The sequence below is a fragment of the Onychomys torridus genome, chromosome 11, assembly GCF_903995425.1.
Source record: "Onychomys torridus chromosome 11, mOncTor1.1, whole genome shotgun sequence".
NCBI classification, from domain to species: Eukaryota; Metazoa; Chordata; class Mammalia; order Rodentia; family Cricetidae; genus Onychomys; species Onychomys torridus.
The window spans coordinates 17,252,885-17,273,833 of NC_050453.1; the positions used below are offsets into that span (position 1 = coordinate 17,252,885).

Consider the following 20,949-nt stretch of genomic DNA (forward strand, 5'->3'; position numbering starts at 1 on the left):
TATTGGGGAAAGTTGCAGCCCATAAGCACATCTCTTTTGCCTGAATTGGCCCTTTTACCAAAAAAGGCCTGGCTGGCATCTCTGCCCTACAGGATATGGGAAATTTCACTTTCACTGTCACTGTCAAGAGAACTAAGGAAGAGACAAGCCCAGGAATCCGTGAAGGGCTGGACTGGGAGAATGAGGGCAGCAGGGCATGCTCCCCAGCTTGGAGGGGGACTTGGAAGTAGAAGAGCCCTGGTGTGACACTAAGCACTTGCCACTTGTCTCCAAAACCGGGGTACCACTCCTTCCACACTAATAAAAACGGTGCGATGAGGTGATGGACACAAGGCTCCTAGATATCAACTATAGGACAGCTAGACTGTAAATCCTTGTTCATCTGAAATTTTACTTTCCCTGACTTTTCTAACAATATTTCTCCCCTGGCCCAGGAGGAGAACCATTCATGTTCAAGGAGAGGTTAGATGCTAAGAACTTGCCATCATATATCTAGTCCATCCCATTGCAAAGTATTCTTACATGCTCCATCCTACTCAGCAAACCTATAACTGGTACCATCCCTCTCCACTCCTTTTCCTGCAAGGACACACGGACAAGGCTCAGTACTCTTTGAAGAGCCGATCCCATAGAATGACCAGAGCTTCTGGGAGCTGCACAATGCTGCCATGCCACCCTTAAGTTCCCGTCACACTTCCACTACAATGGTTGAACCCAGACTCACACTGCCCATGATGGTTAACCTAGACTATCATCTTGACAGGACCTAGACTCAGTTAGGAGACAAGCCTCTGAGCATGCCTGTGGGATAAGACTGGGTCAGCTTTTGGGCATGCCCGTGAAGGTTAATGGAGGTGAAACGATCCCCTTAACTGTGGGCAGCACCCTTCTATAGGCTGGGTTCCAGGACTAAACAAAAAAGAAAGTGAGCTGAACTTCAATATTCTCTCTGCTTCTGCCTATGACTGTATGTGAGCACCTATCTCAAGCTCTCGCTGCCATGACAGCCTCTCCTCTCAAACTGGGAGCCAAATAAGCCTTCCTTCCTTCCTTCCTTCCTTCCTTCCTTCCTTCCTTCCTTCCTTCCTTCCTCCTTCAGCTGCTTCGGTCAGATGCTTTGTTTCAGCAAGTCAAGTAACTAGTAGAGTCCACTGAAGTGCGGCACTATGGGAACAAATTGACTGTCTTCCACTTCATCTATCACAACAGACTTACACACAAAACTAGAGTACAAACAAAACTTCCCAAGTGCTAAGGTGAAGACATGAAGCTACTCATACTCAGGTATGAGGACGTAAACAACGCATATGGTTACAACTTACGAATGAAGTCTCATACTGTTCATTCAGTTTGGCCCTGGCTGTACAGGAAGTGACGATGGCCCTGGTGTTATGCACTTCCTTGTTGTACCACTCCAGCCCCCACTGCTTTGCTGCCTTCAGTACTAGAAGCCCTTAGACTAAGAATTCATCAAATAACCCTCCCGTCGCCTGGCCTCCTGGAAGAGTGGATTCGTGGCTTTCCCTTGCTGTCTGAGGCACAGAGCCTATAATTTCTATTAGACTCATGCGATTTTCTTCACTTTCACCCTCTAAGATAGCTAAGGCTGGCTTCAAATTCCTAATCTTCCTGACTCAGCTCCTAAATGCTGCAATTACAGGTGTGCACCACCACATCTGTATTCTACTCTAAATCTTCCTATATTCCTATCTTTCCATTTTTTATGCTCTGTTTAGTCCATTTCTTATTTTTACTTGGGGAATATATCAGTCTATAAACATTATTATTCTTTGTAATGATGGCTTGATAATACATATCTATGTACTTTTTATAATCTTTTTTTAAAAAAGTATACACACACGGGTTGGGGATTTAGCTCAGTGGTAGAGTGCTTGCCCAGCAAGCACAAAGCCCTGGGTTTGATCCTCAGCTTCACATACAAAAAAAAAAAAAAAAAATGAGGGAGAAAAAATTATATACACACACACACATATATATATAATATATACACACATATATATACATATATATATGCATACATACATACATACATATACACATTACAGCACAGTTTGGGTTCTCAAACTGTGGGTCATGATCCCATTGGGGTCAAATGACTCTTCACAGGGGTCGTCTAAGACCATCAGAAAATACAGATATTCACATTATGATTCATAACAGTAGCAAAATTATGGTCATGAAGTATCAGTTTTATGGTTGGAGGTCACCACAACATGAGGAACTGTATTAAAGGGTCGCAGCGTTAGGAAGGTTGAGAACCACTGCTACAGCATGTGTGCATGCACATTCAGAGGCCAGGAGAGGACATCAGGTGTCTTCTCCTATTGATTCCTTTATTCCCTGAGACAGAGTCTCTCCCTGAACCTGAAGCTTGCTGTTCAGCTAGACTGACTGACCACTGAACTCCTGGGATCTGCTTGTCTCTGCCCTCCAATGCTGGGGTCAAAGGTATGTGTGGCCACACCTGGTTTTACATCAGCACTGTGGATCCAAACTTGGGCTCTCATCCTTGCACAGGAAGCACTCTGACAAACCAAGCCATCTCCCCAGTCCATATCTGTACATTTTAAAACACAAACTCCATTTGTTCACTAAACAGAGATGTACTGGGCACCAAATACGTGCCATCACTAAAGCTATAATTAAGTTCATCTGTAGCGCAAATTCTACTTGGTCTTAATAATAAAAACCCAGAGTCAGATATCTGGGTAAATGCTGAAAGATCAGAAAGACAAAGGAGCAAGCCACAGCCACCTCTTACCTCGCCAACTCCTCAGCCTGAAAGGAGGCTGAGCTCCTGTCTCAGCAGCCTTATATTCCTCTCTCCACCCAGCGATATCACTTCATGTTTCCTCCTCCCTAGTGCTAGGACTAAAGGCATGTGTCTCCCAAGTACTGGGATCAAAGGCATGGGATCACAAGTGCTGGGATTAAAGGCGTGTGCCACCACCACCTGGCCTCTATGGCTAACTAGTGGCTAGCTCCACACTCTGATCTCCAGGCAAGCTTTATTTATTAGAGCCCAAACAAAATATAACCACATTCATCTTACTCGGTTCACAGTCTATACATTGGAATAGACAGTGATAATATAGTCTACCCACTAGATTATAAAAAACAGGAAACAGAATTTACCTTGAAGTGGTAGTTAAGAAAAACACAGAGCACAAGAAAATAAATACTTTAAATAGCAAAATAAACCCAAAGCACAGTTTTTTATAAAAGGGGAAAACAGCCTTCTATTTATGAAATAGAAAACCCTTCTATTTATGAACTATATCGATAATTTAGAATTATAATAGCAATAAGCATTTCCAAACCTCACATCCACTGTATTGTTGGTTTCATGGTCAAACACTTCAAAGGCCTCTTTGATCTTCTTATGGAATTCTGCCACTATTACCTCTGCAAACACAAAGTCAACAAAATTACCTTAATTATTAATACTTTTGGGTTTTTGTTTGTTTTGTCTGACCATCCATCTGTCCATCTGTCTGTTTTGAGACAGGGTCTCACTGTCGAGATATGTAGAGCAATCTGTCTTTCCATTTCCTCAATGCCAGACTCCAGGCACGTGCAATTATGTCTGGCTAATGTAGAGAGCTAAATAAGAACCTAAAGAGCCATTCTTGGTCCCTGTATAAATCATATGCATGCTAACTCCCTCTGTCCAAGAACAGATCTAACAAAAGCAAGTTAAAGAAGGAGCAGGCTATTCTGGTACAGTCCCTCACACTGGGGAAGTCATGGCGCCAAACATTTTTTTCTGAGGTATAACAGTAAACTTATTTGAATGTTCATCTTGTGTGTGTATATGTGTGTATGTGTGTATGTGTGTATGTGGTGTGTGGTGGTGGTGGTGGTGGTGGTGGTGATGGTGGTGGTGGTGGTGATGGTGGTGGTGGTGGTGGTGGTGTGTGTATGTGTGTGTGTGTGTATGCACATATGTGCACATGTGTGTGTGTGCATGTGCACTCATACCCACACCAAATGTGGAGCTTACTGCTTCAGATAGACTGGCTGGCTATACTCCAGAACCTGCCTGTCTCTGCTCTCCATTGCTGGAGTTATAGATGGGCCCTGCTGCCCCTGGCTTTATATGTTTGCTAGGGACTCAAATCCAGGTTCTCTTGTTTCTACCACCTCTTGTGGCTCAGTCACTGAGACATCTCCCCACTGAGCAATCCCTACAGCCCCTACTTTTGGTTGTAAATACAATGTATGTACATTAAAAGCCACCACCCAGATCTCACCTGGAGACCTGCCAGCCTACCCTCTAGCTAACGTAGTTTAGGTGCTGTCCTAGCTCAACAAGAAAAGTAAACCCAAGACAACAAACACCATCTACTTATTGGGCTGCTCATGACCTTTGTTCTGTTCCTGAGAGGGTTGAAGGTGGGTGAGAGGCACATAAACCCTCCTGTGCATCCTTCAAACACTTTAACAAGAGTGGGATTAAAACTCACTCACATCAAACAGTAAAGTAGTCAATAAACATTACTGAGAATGCACTACATTCCAGACACTAACAAGGTCATAGTAAGAAGTAAAAACAGACAAAAGGTCTTGCTTCACAGCTATTTTTATTGGAAAGAGATATAAGTGTCTACATTTTTGCTGACATATACAGTAGGTTGCATGACCTTAAACACAGAAAAAAAGAAAAAAGTAAGAGATATGAAGAGTCCCGGTGAGAACGCCCACCTTAGTGACAAGGTGACAGGGCACAGCTGCCAGACAGGAAGAACCCACCTGCAAATATCTCCAGAAAGTTTTCAGACAGAGGGAAAAGAGAGTGCAGAAGAGCAGGCTAATGATCAGACGGCTGTGAGCTGTTGGGTGGGAGCTGAATCCTTTAAGAATTTTGAACGTCCTCTGAATGCAATGAGAAACCACTGGAAGGTTCTAGGCACTTTGGTGACCTGATCTTCTTTTTGCCCATCACTGTGTTGAGAAGTCACTGGAAGGGGAAAGGTGGTCACAGAGACCAGTGCGGAGGCTGCTTCTGTGTCTCTTCAGACGTGGTCAGTGGTGTCTGAGTGATGGTCTCTAGTGAAGAGACACCATGGCAACAGCAACACTTGTGAAGAAGAACATTTATTTGGGGCTGGCTTACCGTTTCAGAGGTTCAGTACACATGAGAAGCATGGCAACATGCAGGCAGACATGGTGCCGGAGAAGGAGCTAAGAGTCCTACATCTGATCCACCGGCAGCAGAAGGAGTCTGCCACATTAGGCCTAGCTTGAGCAAATGAAACCTCGAAGCCCACCTCCACAGTGACACACTTACTCTAACAAGGCCACACCTCTTAATAGTGCCACTCCCTATAGGTCAAGCATTCAAATACATGAGTCTATGGGGCCATGCCTATTCAAACTACCACAGGGGCTGGGACTAGAAGGGAACCATGGACATAAAAAGAAATTCTGGCTAAGAGCACTAAGGCGTGCTACAGAGTTGATGGGAGTGGGGGGGGGGGGGCAAGACTGACTTCAAAGTATTTCAGTGAGTAAAAGAAGGAGAAACTAGAGATGCAGCTTAGTGATGGAACACAGGTGGGAGGGCATTATCAAGTCTCAAATCTTTACACTGGCACAGCCATGTAATCAAGTCTCAAAGTTTATGAAGCAACACATACAACAGGATACCCAGAAAGAAAGAGAAAGAGAAAGTGTGAGCATAGTTTATCACAAATATAAAACCACCAAATATGGAGTGAGACCTCATACCTGCCCCACCTTAGGTAGAGGCCACAGGAAGGAATAATAATCTAAATGTCAAAAGAAACAATGGGAAATTTTTCTAACCCTCATTCTCTTTGCTCTAATGCAACCACTAATCATTATGTCCTGTCTCCTCCAATCCTTCTTTCTGTGGACCCTGATACATGGTCTTTCATTCTCGACATTCATTCACTCAGGAGGTAGTTACTGGGTAAGTACGAGGTATCTGGTTCCAGCCGGGTGCTTTATAAACACACAGAGCCAAATACCTCCTCCTTAGAACTGAAGAAACCAAGGCTCATTGCAGTTCAGCAACTCACCCAAGGTCAGAGTTTATGAAGGGGCAGAGTGGGATGGAACCCAGATCTTTCCCACTGAATCCTGTTCCCCGCTAAATCTCACTCCATCTGATTATTAGTATTCATAACATAAGATCTATAACCTGTAGTTCCTTCCTTTAAATGTTCTTTTCCAGACTGCAGCATAATCTTCCATCTTTAGCAGCACCACAGGAATACAGCAGGATTTACTGACATAATTAAATTTTACTATAACATGGCAATGAAAAGCTTGCTAATTTTATAAACAAAACGTGAATGTTGCTCCATTACTTAAATTTACACTTCTCTGATTACACGTGAATCTTGATAATAGCCCATGTGTTTGTTTGCCAGCTGTTCTCAGTTATTAATTGTCAGCTCGTGTTCCCTACTCACCAGTCCCAACCAGGATCTTCTATTACTTCTTAACCATTTGTGTGAGCTCTGGAAGGCAAGACTGAGCCCATCAAAAGCACTGTCAACAATTTTCAAGGTCACTTGTTGAATTTGATTTTGTAAAATGAGAGCAGATACTTTTGCTAACTGTCCAATACCAGCAGCAGGGCAAAGGATACAGGAGAGTTTAAATTAGCTAAAATCACCTAAAAATCTTTACCTTCTCCCCCCAGAATTAGTTACTTGGCACTGTTCTGTAATCTTTCAAAGACAACTTGTAAGTAGTCTTTCTTCTCAGAAGATATTGCACTGTACATCTTTGTGACTGCTTGATAATCGATTGGAGGTCTTTACCAACTCTGTCATTGTGGATATTCAGAATATTTTCATTAGTGAACAATTCCGTCCAGTTCATTCTTGTGCATTCGTCATCTATCTCACTGGAATTCAATGGTGGAGGAGGCTGGGGAGATGACTCAGTCAGCAAAGTGCTCACTGAGAAGCATGAGGACCTGAGTTCAATCCCCAGCACCCATATAAAAACTCACCACAGCAGCAATGCTTGTAATCTCAGTGCTCAGGAGGCAGCGACAAGAGGTCCCTAGGGCTTGTTCACCAGCCCTCTAGCCGAATCGGTGAGCTCCAAGTGGATAGCAACTGAGGAAGATACTTGATGTTGGCTTCTGGCCTACACACACACGCACGCACACACACACACTCATGAATTCACACATGCACATTCCAGCATACACATACAGACAAATGTTCATGCACTTGCACATAAAGAAGATGGAAGACTGGCCAGGCAGTGGTGGCGCACACCTTTAATCCCAGCGCTCAGGAGGCAGAGCTAGGCAGATCTCTGTGAGTTTGAGGCCAGCCTGGTCTACAGAGCAAGATCCAGGACAGGCACCAAAACTACATGGAGAAACCCTGTCTCAAAAAACAAAAAAAAAAAAAAAAAAGAAAGAAAGAAAGAGAGAGAGAGAGGAGAGAGAGGGAGGGAGGGAGGGAGGGAGGGAGGGAGGGAGGAAGGAAGGAAGGAAGGAGAGAGGGAGGGAGGGAGGGAGGAAAGAAGGAAGGAAGATGATGTTGTTATTGAGAGAAGGTTTCACATCCCCCAGGCTGACCTCAAACTGACTATACAGCAGAGGATGACCTTGAACTTCTGATCTTCTTTCCACCATCTCCTGATTACTGGGAGTTCATGCAAGTGCCACCACACCTGGTCTATACAGTGTAGGTGTCAGGGATCTACCCACTACTTCACACATGCCAGGAAAGGACTCTACCAACCGACCTACATCTCTAACACCAGGAAAGTCCACATTAGTCATAACTATCAGAAATCAGCTAGAGAGCCCACTGTTACCCATTCCGGAAAGGAATTCGGGGAACTACTGGAGAAATGGATTGATAGTGCAGAAACCCAAAGAACTGGCATTCATCTTCAAGTGCAACCAGTTGGGACTGAAGGGCTGGTAGCTCTACAAGACTGTAACGCTCATGATCATACATCATGATCACACATCATGATCACACATCATGATCACACTTCTGCTCCTGTGCAGCTTTTAGCCTTTTAGCAGCAGCCAAGCTCGCTGCACGGCTCTGACAACATGCACTGTGCATAGATAAAATCTTTATCATTGTTCTACTAGGCATTGTTTTTTCTGTTTGTTGTGAGACAAGCCTCATTACGTAGCACAAGTGGATCTGTAACTCAAACTCCTCCTGCAACAATCCTCTGATTGCTGGGATTACAGGCATAAATTACCACACCCACTCTTGGAATTATGAAGTAATTAATATAAGAAAGCTCAGCTGGGGCTGCATGCCTTTAATCCCAGCACTCAGGAGGCAGAGACAGGCGGATTTCGGTGAGTTGTCTCAAAAAAAAAAAAAAAAAAAAAAAAAGAAAAGAAAGCTCAGCTGAATTAATAAACCATTTATATTAGCATAAATGTTTAAGTTATATTTGTCAGTTATAAACTTATAATTTTAATAATTGTAATTTTTTTACTGATTTCAAAATGTTTTCACATTTTTTTGGTTTTTTGTTTTTTGAGACAGGGTTTCTCTGTGTAGCTTTGCGCCTTTCCTGGAACTCACTCTGTAGCCCAGGCTAGCCTCAAACTCAGAGATCCATCTGGCTCTGCCTCCAAGTGCTGGGATTAAAGGCGTGGGCCACCACCACCCGGCTTTTTTCACATTTTTTTGAGTGAAGTTTCTCATTGGTGGAATACTATCAAAACTTGAGAGACTTGTATAAAAATTTGTATCAAGCATGGGCTGGGCGGTGGTGGCGCACTACAGAGTGAGTTCCAGGACAGACTCTAAAGCTACATAGAAAAACCCTGTCTCGGGGGAAAAAAAAAATTAATCTTGAGCCAGGCATTGTAGCCCACCCCTTTAGCAGATCTCTGTGAGTAGGAGGCCATCCTGGTCTACAGAGTGAGTTCCAAGACAGCCAGGGCTGCACAGTGAGACCCTGTCTCAAGGGAAATACATTGAACTTCAGCCATGAGTAGTGGCACACCTTTGTATCCCAGTACTCAGGAGGTAGAGGCAGAAGCATCCAAAGTCCTCCTCAGCTATACAGTAGGCCTTATCTTAAAAAAAATAATAATAATTTTCTTTTTATTAAGTGTGTGGGCATGTGTCTTTCTGAGTGCAGGTGGCCACAGATCCAGAAGAGCGTCTCCAATGCCCTGGATAGATTCACAGGCAGCTGTGAACTATCTGAGGGGGTGCTAAGAGGCAAACTTGGGTCCTTTGAAAGAGCAACAAATGCTCTAATCCCTGAGCCATCTTTCCAGCCCAGAAAATAAATTGGAAAAAAAAGTAGAAAGAATGTAATATTTTAGATGTTATAGCCAGTGGGGAGGATTTTGAATTCAAGGCCAGTCTCAGCTACATTGTGAGGCCCTGTTTCAAAAACTAAGTCAGGCTGGCAAGGGAGTAAGGGTGCTTACCATACAGACCTGGCCACCTGAGTTCATCCCCTGGAACCTTGTTAATGGTGGAAGGAGAGAAGTGACCCCCTAGGGTTGTCCCCGAGCCTCTACACATACGCCACAGCACACACCTCCCCGACGATGATGATGATGATAATAATAAATTAAGTTCAAAACAAGGAGATGTAGTTCAATGGTAACAGGCTCGCCTAGCATATGCAAGGCAAGATAAACAAAAGTTTCTCTCTAGCACTGCACAACAAAAGGTTATCAAGCCGCTTATTAACGTCCAAAAGCCCTTCTAGCTATTACCCAGCATATTCTACAATACTGTTTTCCATGCTTACGCTCTGAGTGATAAGCCATCCATGGCCCAAAGGTCATCACCTTAAACTTTGTCACTCTCCTATGGCTTAACTATCTCAGGGACTCGAGACTCACCTCCCGCCGTTTTGCCTATAGTCACTTTCCATCCTACTCAAATAATCACTAGCTATAGTCTGCTCCCCGTGCTACCTCTACTCAGAGCTTACTTTTCCAAGTTCTTTAATGAAGAAACTTTCAAACATATGGAAAAGTTGAAAGCTTTACAGTAGCAGCCCTGTGCCCACCACCCAGACTGAAGTAGTGGTAAGACTGCCATTTTTCCCTGTCCTAATCTCTAAGTAATTGCAAGTACAGTGATACTTTACCCCTGAACACTTCAACATGCATCTCCTAAAAATAAGGACAATCTCCCATATAATCTCAACACTATTTTAATATCCTTAAAAAATAACCAAATTCACTACAATCATCTAGTCTCTATTCCATATCCAAATGTCTCCATCTGTCCCCAAATGTCTTTGCTACTTCCTTCAACCTAAAATTTTATGAACGTTTATATACGCCATTTAACGTGTACATGTGTATTTTCAACAGTCCCTATTGTTCCCCACTCCCCACCACACTTAGTTTGTTGCTGAGACTGTGCTGTACACTAAATAATCGGGACTTGGCTGATAGCTTCCCTTTCAATGACTGATCCATTAGAGTCCATCCCTTCAGGGGAAAGCCACCTACCAATTCTCACTGCCCTCAAGTGACTCTTCTTTCTTTCTCTCTCTCTCTCTCTCTCTCTCTCTCTCTCTCTCTCTCTCTCTCTCTCATGACTCACTTGATTTACAAAGTTCTATTTCTATTTCTAAACACTTCTGAAATATTTCCCCTTCCCCTTCTGTCTGTACCTGTAGGTGTAGAGTGTAGAAACTCATCACCTCTGAATGGATTGAAGCACAACCTTTCCCATTCCACTCCTCAAACAATAGTCACATTTGGCTTGGGTGATTTTCTTTTCTAGTTAAAATTTTTTTCTTTATTTGTTTTTCTGGTGAGAGAACTAGAATCCAGAGCCTTATGCAAGCTAGGCAAGCATTCTACCACCGAGCTATAGCCCCAAGGCTAGGGTGATCTTCCTAAAATGGAGTTTAATCCTGTGACCTTGTGCTCTCTAATCCTTCAGTGGTCCCCCATTCCAGTGGTAGGCCATTCCAAGTAACAGCAAGCCTCCTTAGCTGGACACATAAAGACCTTTATGAACTTAGTAGGCCCCAACCTGTCTCCAGCAGATATGTTTATTTTTATTTTTCGGGTTGTTTTTTTTTTTTTATTTAATTTTTGAGACAGAGTCTCTATGAAGCCCAGGCTGCCCTCAAAGTTGTTATGTAGCCCAGGACAGCCTCCTACTTCAGCTGCCTACATGCTGGGATTACAGCTATGTGCCACCATGCCTAAATTTCCTAATACATTTTTTAAAATTCTTAACAATTAAACATGAAAACAGCCTGATTTTTAAATGGGCAATGAACTTGAATAAATATTCCTAAAAAATAAATAAATAATTAGCACATGAGTAGATGCTCTATACTGTTCGTCATTAGGGAAATGCTAATCAGAGGCACAATGAGATAGTACTTCACACACTAGGATGCTGATTATCAGAAAAACCAGCCTGGTCTAGAGAGCCTGTCTTGAAAAACAAAACAAAACAAAACCCATGTTTGAGCCATTCTATATTTTGAATTAAGAACCAGTAAAGTGAAACCTTTGCTTTTCTAGGACAATTGATACTGGTTAGCTAGGGCTGGAAAAGAGCAGTGATACAGACCGTCATCACTGAGTCTTCTGAGAAGTGTTTCTACAGGGCTCTATCTTGTGCTGGTGGTCAAATTTACCAATGTGTAAGAGTCTCCCAAATGGTTTCTGGTTTTTACAGGCATGAAGGACTTGTCAGGCGGTGGTGGCACACGCCTTTAATCTCAGCATTTGGGAGGCAGAGGCAGGAAGACCTGTGAGTTCAAGGCCAGCCTAGTCTATGGAGCAAGTCATGGAGAGCAGCTGAGGCTTGACATTGTGAGAGGCCAGGAGAGACCACTGGTGAAGGTGCAGCCTCAACTGCAGTGCAGGGACTTCTGCATTTTTTCAAACTTAACTTTAAAGTATTTGAATTTTTAAAGACTTTGGCACTTTTAAAAGTTTGAGTGTTTTATGTTGTGATATCAATCAAATATGCCATCTTAAGGACCAATAAGTAGGGAAAGATTGAACTAAGTCATTTGTGAAGCAGGAACTTCAACTGAGAAAATGCTGGCCACCAGACTGGCCTGTGAACAAGCTTGTGGGACATTTTCTTGATTGATAATTGTAGAAAGAGGGTCCCGACTATTGTAGGTGGGGCCATCCCTGGGCTAGTGGTCCTAGATTCTATTAAAAAGCAAGCTGAAGCCGGGCAGTGGTAGTACACACCTTTAATCCCAGCGCTCGGGAGGCATAGACAGGTGGATCTCTGTGAGTTCGAGGCCAGCCTGGGCTACAGAGTGAGTTCCAGGAAAGGCACCAAAACTACACAGAGAAACCCTATCTTGAAAAAAAAAAAACAAAAAAAGAAAGAAAGAAAAGAAAGCAAGCTGAGCAAGCCATGATGAGCAAGCCAGTAAGAAGCACCTCTCCGGCTAGGCTCTCCTTCAACTTGGAATGCCAGACTTTGTTGACTACCATGGGAGGCCTTACCCACTCTGAGGAGTGGATGGGGGTAGAGTGGGAGGGAGGTGAGGAGGCGGGAGAAAGGGAGGGAAGGGGAACTGGGGTTGGTATGTAAAATGAAAAAAATTTTAATAAATATATTTAAAAATAAAACAAGGAAGGAAGGAAGGGGAAAAAAAAAAAGAAGAAGAAGAAGCAGCTCCCCTCCATGACCTCCGCATCAGCTCCTGCCTCCAGAGTCCTGCCCTGTTTGAGTTCCTGTCCTGACTGCCCTTCGCAATGGACTGTGACTGAGATATGTAAGGTGAAATAAATCCTCTCCTCCCCAAGTTGCTTTTGATCACGGTCTTTAATCACAGCAGTAGTGATCCTAAGACCACCTCCTTCTCTTAGCTTCCCCTCTCCTCTCTTCCCTCCTCCTTCCCTCTTGTTGTCTATCATGGACTGCACAGCAAGAAGGCTCTTGTCACATGCTGTTGATTTGATCTTAAACTTCCCAATTCCTAGAATTTTCAGGACATAAACTCCAGTTCTGTATAATGTAGCTAATATTTTGTTATAGGAGCACAGACAAATAATGTAGACTATGTGAATGCAGAAAATTAAGGAATCCTTGTGAATTGCTTCTGGGAATATAAAATGGTACAGATGCTATTAAAAAAACAATATGTCAACTCCTCAAAAATGTAAACATTGTACTTCTATTGCTCCAACAATTCTGACTAAAAATCAGGGATTAGAATTTCCAGAAGTCAAAAGACAGACACAATCTAAGTACTCATAATCAAATGGATAGCAAACTGTGGTATACACATACAATGAAGTATTCTCAGTCTTAAAAAGATGAGGACTTTGAACCTTGAAGACCATTACACTTAGTGATGATACAAGTTAGACACAAAAGGACAAATACTGTATGACTTGACTTATATGAGGTCTATCAGACCCCAAAGACAGAGGACACAGCAATGACCGCCATGAGCTGGATGAGGAAGAAATTGGGATTCGGTGGGGTGAGGAAACTGTTCTGTAATGGACACTTGGTGATGACACACAGTGTTATGAATGCATTTTTAAATCACTGAACTGTGCACTTAGAAATAGGTCAGGCAGCTTGAAAGGGGCCTAATTTAAATAAAATTTATAAAAATTAACCATTGTTGTTTTCTAAAGGTCCTAGAGCTGTATATACTTGTGAATATACAAAAGAAAAAACAAAAACCCTGAATTAAGCACTTTAAGAGGTGAACTGAATGACAGACTATACCTCAATAGAACTGTCATTTAAAAGAGAGAAAGATACTTTATAATTCTTTGACTCACAGAGAATACAAATATATAGGAAAGCATTTCTATTATTCTAATAAATAGAGTATGTTTTTACAGACAAAAAAATTGAATGATTAAAAATAAAAATACCAAGCACTTAATGCAAATTTTCTTCTAGAAAAATCCCAGCAATACATTCACACTTTAATGAAAGCAATCCATTTTATTGTGGCAATATACATACTGGCAAGCATTAAATTCATGTAGCCTTGGAAAAAGCATTTTCTTTGGCAACATCATAATAGCCCAAAGGTAAATTTCCAGACATTTATTTTCCCTCTAAGTGATTCCAATATAAAATTATTTGCTTAAAATCCTGAAGTGGAATGTTTACTTTAAAATATTAGTACTAACCCAAAGCTTCCCAGAATAATAACCATGGAGAAAGGAACTTATTCTAGAGTTGGGAATCTCACCAGCTCCTTAACATTATTTGAAAAAATAAGAAGACACATGATCATCTCAACTGCATCAAAAACTACCTGACAACATTCAACATCTCTTCGTGATTACAAACAACAATTCTGAGAACTAGGAATGTCTTGGCAGTGTCCAGAACAGTAGTCCCCTTATGGGAAACCTGGAACTGAAAGCAGACTTCTTGGTGGAAGAAGGTATTGTGCACTCCGAGACTAGCATGGACAGAACTCTCTGCTGTGTATCAAGCTGGCACACAGCTGTAGGCGAGCTTCCACTTTCTCTAAGGTTACTCCAATCCAAGTTACAGCACAGAAGCTGAAAGCAAGCAGCTTGGGGACACTAAGGAAACAGCCTGAGGTCAGAGTGTCTTTTACTTTTTATTTTCTCACTATATTGTGCAGGCTGCCATCAACTAGCTTCCAGCTCAGTGAACCCTCTTGCCTCAGCCTGAGTAGCTGAGCCTCACAGGTAGTTAGTTCCAGGTCAGCCAGAGCAACACAAAGAAACCCTGTCTCAAAAAAACAAAACAAAACAAAATTTGTAACAACTTAGTCTTATGAAAGTACATAACTCAATGTGTTATCACCAATTTGTAAAAATGGGTAATCATCATGTGCCTCAGACACGATCTTTTTTTTTTTCTAGAACAGTCTCTGACTGTCCTGGAACTCAAGAAGCAGGCTAGGCTGGCTGGTCAGTGAGCCCCAGGGATCCGCCTCTCTTTGCCTCCCCCATAGTGCTAAGATTAAAGCCAAGCCTGTGCCAAGATGCCTGGCTTTTTTAAAATGTGGATCCTGGGAATCACACTCTGGTCCCTTCAAGCATGTTACTGATAGCTATCCCCAGCCCACAAAGTCTTATTTTAACTTGATTCATTAGTCATGTCAATAAACAATGCCATAATTCATAAGTTTGCTCTAGAAATAACCAACTTCTTGCTACAGAAAATGTTTAAAGTGTAACTTTACCATATATGAGAACATGATTGGTTGATAATGGAAATACACCTATTTAATCACAATTATATCTAATTTAATGCCAGAGACATTAAATTAATTAAATAAAATTAAATAAAGTTAAAACTGTAGTGCTTAAGTTTTCAATAAACTATATGCAGTTTTGCTGAGCTTGAAGGACAATATTAACAATTACTTATTTATTCTTGGACAAATGGCATGTTCAGCAAATGTTCTAGTGAATGTTACTTTATGTAGAGTATCCATTTCCAAAATAAAAAGAGAGAGAGAGAGAGAGCATATGTGAACATTGACAGTCAGATGCTGAAACAATACCAGAAGCACCAGTTAACACAACCACTGCAGCATGTACTCATTTCAGGCTGGTTACACATCTGAACATACTGTTTAGCGCCAGAAGGCTTGTCTGTTGTGATAAAATAAGAATCTCAGTATTTTTAAATGTTAACAGACAGGAACACTGTTCAGTTCCTCTATTCTCCATTCCTTATGCATTCTTCTGGGTATTTACTATATACTAATTCTTACATGTTCATTTTAGAATGATTATCCTCTGTATTAACTTAAACATCTTTTTCTCCTCCAAAATCAATTCAAAATATGTTTTAAAAGGATGATAGGCTAGGGAGGTAGCTCAGTGGTAGAGTGCTTGTCTAGTATAGCACAGGCTTCAGATTTCTTCACCAACACCACCAAGAAAGAAAAAGAGAGAGAAAAGGAATGAAAAGCAAGAGAAGAAATAAAAGGTACGATAATATAACACAGTCTCAGAAAAGAACCAAAGGCATGAGGAAAAGTTCCTGTTTAGCCCCTTAATTGTCCATACTGAGATGTAACTAGAAGAGAGAATCCAGCAACATTCATTCAGGCAGGCTTGAGAGTTTAGTGAGGCACAGTAAAGGAGGCTGAGTTTATAAGAGCAACAAGGCAGCTGCAGAGTTTGTAAGTGAGTACCTGTGGACCCATATACGGGCACTAAATACAAACATTCACTGAGGGGCCAGAGATGGCTCAGCAGCTAAGTGCATGGGACCCAAGTTCAGTTCCCAGCCCACAACAAGCAGTGCACAACTGCCTGTAACTCCAGCTCCAAGGGATCTGACACCTTCTTCTGGTCCCCAAGGACACCTGCACATGTATAACATTCATACACACACACACACACACACACACACACACACACACACACACTCATCATCATCATCATCATCATCAATTTTAATGTGAATATACATATTGTTTGGGGTGTGTGTTTGTTTGCTTACTTGCTTTTTGAGACAGAGCCTTACTATGTAGGTCTGGCTGACCCGGAATTCACTAGGTAGAACAAGCTGGATTGAACTCACAGAGACCTGCCTGCCTCCCAAGAGCTAGGATTAAAGATATGTGCCCACAGGCCTGGCATGTATATTTAAAATTTTGTTTTATTGTTTTTATTTATGTGTATCTGTGGGAGCCAGAGGAGTTATAGTTCCCTGGAGCTAGAGTTATAGACAGTTGTGAGCAAAAATTATTTTTTTAAAAAATAGTATCTATAGTGGGCTGGAGAGATGGCTCAGTGGTTAAGAGCACTGGTTACTCTTCCAAAGGACCCATGTTCAATTCCCAGCACCCACATGGCAGCTCACAACTGTCTGTAACTCCAGTTCCAGGCAATCCGACACTCTCACAGACAAAACCAATACACATAAAAAATAAAAACAATATTTATGCCGGGCAGTGGTGGCACACGCCTTTAATCCCAAGCACTCAGGAGGCAGAGGCAGGTGGATCTCTGTGAGTTCCAGGCCAGCCTGGTCTACAGAACTAGTTCCAGGACAGCCAAGGCTACACAAAAAGAAATCCTATCTCAGGAAAAACAAACAAACAAACAAAAGCAAAAAACAAACAAACAAAAAAAAAAAAACCAACCAATATTTATTGAGCACCTAACTGCTCAAGATAACCCCTGCTTCTAGAAGTAACTGAACTAGAAGGGGCAAACTGGAGGCAGGGAGGGAAGAGGTGATCAGTGCATCCCTACTGTACCCTGTATCCTCAGGTCACACTGTAAGAATTTTTGTTTGTTTGTTTGGTTGGTTGGTTGGTTTTGTTTTTCGAGACAGGGTTTCTCTGTGTAGTTTTGGTGCCTGCCCTGGATCTCACTCTGTAGACCAGGCTGCCTCGAACTCACAGAGATGTGCCTGGCTCTGTTTCCCAAGTGCTGGGATTAAAGGCCTGCAACACCACCACCTGGCAAGAGTTTATTAAGGGAAGGGAACAGAAGGGATGTGCATAGGCCTATGGAATGACCGTGCAGGAAGAGAGAGAGGGATAGATGAAACCTGCTTTTATAGGTCACACACACATGTGAATATGAATCATGTGAATATGGGTTTATGTAGCTACACCACACACGTGCACAGATTACATGATCATGCAGTGCTAAGACCCTAGGATGACTAAGCATCTTGCCTGGCTACTGGAAAGCACCTGTGCAGTCATGTAGCTGGGAAGTGGCAGGGAATTCTAACAATAATGGACCAGAATTCTTTATTGTAAGGGTAAGGCAGCAATGATGAAAATGAAAAGTAGTATTTCTTGCGCTGATTGAAACCTGGAATTTGAATACAAGTGTTTCTATACAGATTAACTAGAGTAAAAGGTTATTAACAAGAGAAGAAAAGCCAGGTGATTCAAGAATGTTTGAGGCAAGGACTCAGTTAATACAGCAGTTGAACATGTATAATCCCATCCTTTCGCCTCCCTTGTTTGCTGCTACAGAGCTGTGCATAAAAATGTCCGTCTGTTACACCACTCTCCAGCCTTCAGAAACTCCCCAATGGCTACAGGCTAGAGACGTGTTCTGCCTATCGAGCATGCGCACCTTGCCATGCCACCATCTCTGAAGATTCTTGAGGACAAGGGAACCACTACTTGGCCTGTCATGTGAGCAACCCAGGAGCTAATTTCAGATTAGTAGCTCTGCTCCTGGGGCAGATTTCTGGTTTGGTGGTGTGAGGGAGGTTTGGGAACCACTCCATTAATATAACATTGCATTCACAAACAACTCAAGACTGAGACCAGAAGGACCCCACAGTCAATTAGTGAGCTAACACTGGCTAAGGGGACTTGGGCAAGTTATTTTCCCTAAGGACTGCAAACATTTTGCCTTCTCCCCCATGTTGGGAGTCAGAGTCAGGGCCTGGTGCATGCTAGGCAAATGCTCTACCACTAACACTCAGTCTCATCCTAAAAATTTCCTCCTACAATGCAAACTACTCCTTACTCACAGAAGTCTGCACTGATTCCCTCTCATTCTCCTCACCTGGGGGCTCCTAACACAATGAGTGCACTCTCTCCCAGCAAACCTCCACCTCACCACACTCCCCTTCTTCCTTTCCTTATTCTCCAGGCTGTGCTAACCACCGTCCTCTGGAATTCATTAATTCAAGTGAGTCCGTCCTCGGTACTAAACACTAAAGACAGCAGACAACAGAGTAGACAGACTTCTCTTGCCATTCTAATGGGAAAAAAGACACTGAACAAATTACACAAAGAGCTGAATGTGATCAAATCCTTACACTGCAACCAATTATTTACATTTTACCTCCCTTATACACTAAGCCGCTCAATGTAATTAAAAGTTCATCTTTTTATCTCCTGTATTTAGTAGTATCTGACAAAAGAGGAAGAACTAATAAATCACCTACGGAAGAATGCTTATTTAATAAAGGAAGGTCCTGGAAAAGACAAGGTGGATGAGATCCTAAAGACAAATGGGGATTTAGCTTTGAAAAACAGAAGGAACAGATCTTCTACCAAGATGGCTATGGGAAAACATGGGTAGAGGTGTGGCTAGCTCTGTGCTGCAGCACTGGCCTAGCACACTCAAGATTCTGGGCTCCACCCTATGACAACAAAAACAAAGTAAACTGCCTTCCTACTTTAAGGAATGCAGAAAAGAAAAGCATCCATAAGGTAGGTTTTAAGGCAACAGTGGAGTTTTCAGGCCTGTTAGCTACCATAAAGCAACCCCATCCATGAGACTTAGAAAGGTAAAGTTGGAGCAGAAGGCTCAAAGGCATTTTTCTCCCGTTCCCAAACCAAACGAGGGCTAGAGTGGATGCCTTCCAGGACCGTGGACACCTCTCCCGCTCCCCTTCCTCTTCTTTTTCCTCCTTCTCCTCCTTTTTCTTTCCTTCTGCATTCTTTTCAGACATCAGGATCTGAATACTCTTCTGTTTGGAAGGAGTCCCTATCCTGTAAAACTCTGACAGCAGATGGTAACTCCCTCTCACCAGATAGGACAAAAAAGGTAGACATGCCTTCTCCCAGGTTTCTGGTGGCAATAGGGTAGGCATGTGATCTAGGCTGGGGGCCTGGGTGTTTTTGTTCAGGATTCTGAATCTTGAGAAGATAATTTTAGCTGGGTGTGGTGGCCCAGATCTTTATCCCAGCACTTGGAAAGCAGAAGCAGGGGGATCTCCGAGTTCAGGACCAATCTTATCTACATACTGAGTTCCAGGCCAGCCAGGGCCAGACATACTGTTGCAATGTAGAGACAAGATTATCGGTGGGAATGATACGATGAAGGCAGGAGAGCCTGTCCTGGCAGCGTGCCATCATCTGAGGTACATGTTGGGCCTCTTCTGTTCTCAGCCAATCTGGTTCTAGGGCTTTCTGTTGGTTTTGTGAGCTCCTTGCTACCTTTCCATAAACTCCTTTCTTCCACATTAACTAGAATCAGTCTTGTCTGACTAATCAACTGTGGCCTCAAGGAAGCTAGAACTCTTGACACAGCAGCCTACACAGTCTTAAGTGTGGGGGCAGAGCACCACTGGAAATCTGGGAGACTAAATGGGTCAGTACAATGAGGGAGTCAAGATTTCAGAGTGGCTCACAGAGTTTAACACAAAGGAACAATGTTGAAGAGTTACCTTGACGGGCGGTGATGGCGCACACCTTTAATCCCAGCACTCGGGAGGCAGAGCCAGGCGGATCTCTGTGAGTTCCAGGCCAGCCTGGTCTCCAAAGCGAATTCCTGGAAAAGCGCAAAGATACACAGAGAAACCCTGTCTCGGAAAAAAAAAAAAAAGAAAAGAAAAGAAAAAGAAAAAGAAAAGAAAATGGTTATCTTAGGGTTTCTATTGCTGCAAAGTGACACCATGACCATGGCAACTCTTATCAAGGAAAACACTTAATTGGGAATAGTTTACATTTTAGAAGTTTAGAAGTTTAAGTCCATTGTCATCATAATGAGACAAGGTTGGGTGCAGGCAGACATGGTGCTGGAGAAGGAGAGCTGGGAGGTCTACATCTTGATCCACAGGCAACAGGAAGTGAACTGTGTTACTGGGCACAGCTTGAGCATAGGAGGCCTCAAAGCCCACCGCACAGTGACACACTTCCTCCAACAAGGCCACACCTCCTAACGGTGCCACTGCCTATGGGGCCGTTTTCTTTCACACCTCCACAAGGATGAACATAAACTCGGCACATTTATTTGCTCGTTTCACCTCCCGCTACCTCCCAGGAAACCAAGTACAAAACCAAAAAAACCCAAAAAGTTTCTACAAAATGCTGAAAAGGAAGTTAGGTAGGCATGATGGCGCACACCTTTAATCTCAGAACTCAGGAGGCAGAGGCAAGAGGATATCTGTAAGTTCAAGGCCAGCCTGATCTACATAAAGAGTTCTAAGACAGCCTGGTCCACCTAGAGAGACCCTATCTTTAAAAAAAAAAAAAAATTGCTGAGAAGGAGCAGAGTGGAAATGAAGCTAACCAGAGTTAAAGTGTCGTCTA

The 20,949-nt window shown here is 42.7% G+C and overlaps 1 protein-coding gene across 3 annotated transcripts in view; it reads right to left on the minus strand.

The window, feature by feature from the left end:
- Efcab2 (EF-hand calcium binding domain 2) overlaps nucleotides 1–20,949 on the minus strand; it is a 131,234-nt gene that overhangs the window by 60,791 nt on the left and 49,494 nt on the right. For all 3 annotated transcript variants that reach the window (XM_036202329.1, XM_036202330.1, XM_036202331.1), the window contains one exon: nucleotides 3,342–3,426. In XM_036202329.1, coding sequence (XP_036058222.1) covers nucleotides 3,342–3,426 — 85 coding nt within the window. The remainder of the gene's footprint in view (nucleotides 1–3,341; nucleotides 3,427–20,949) is intronic.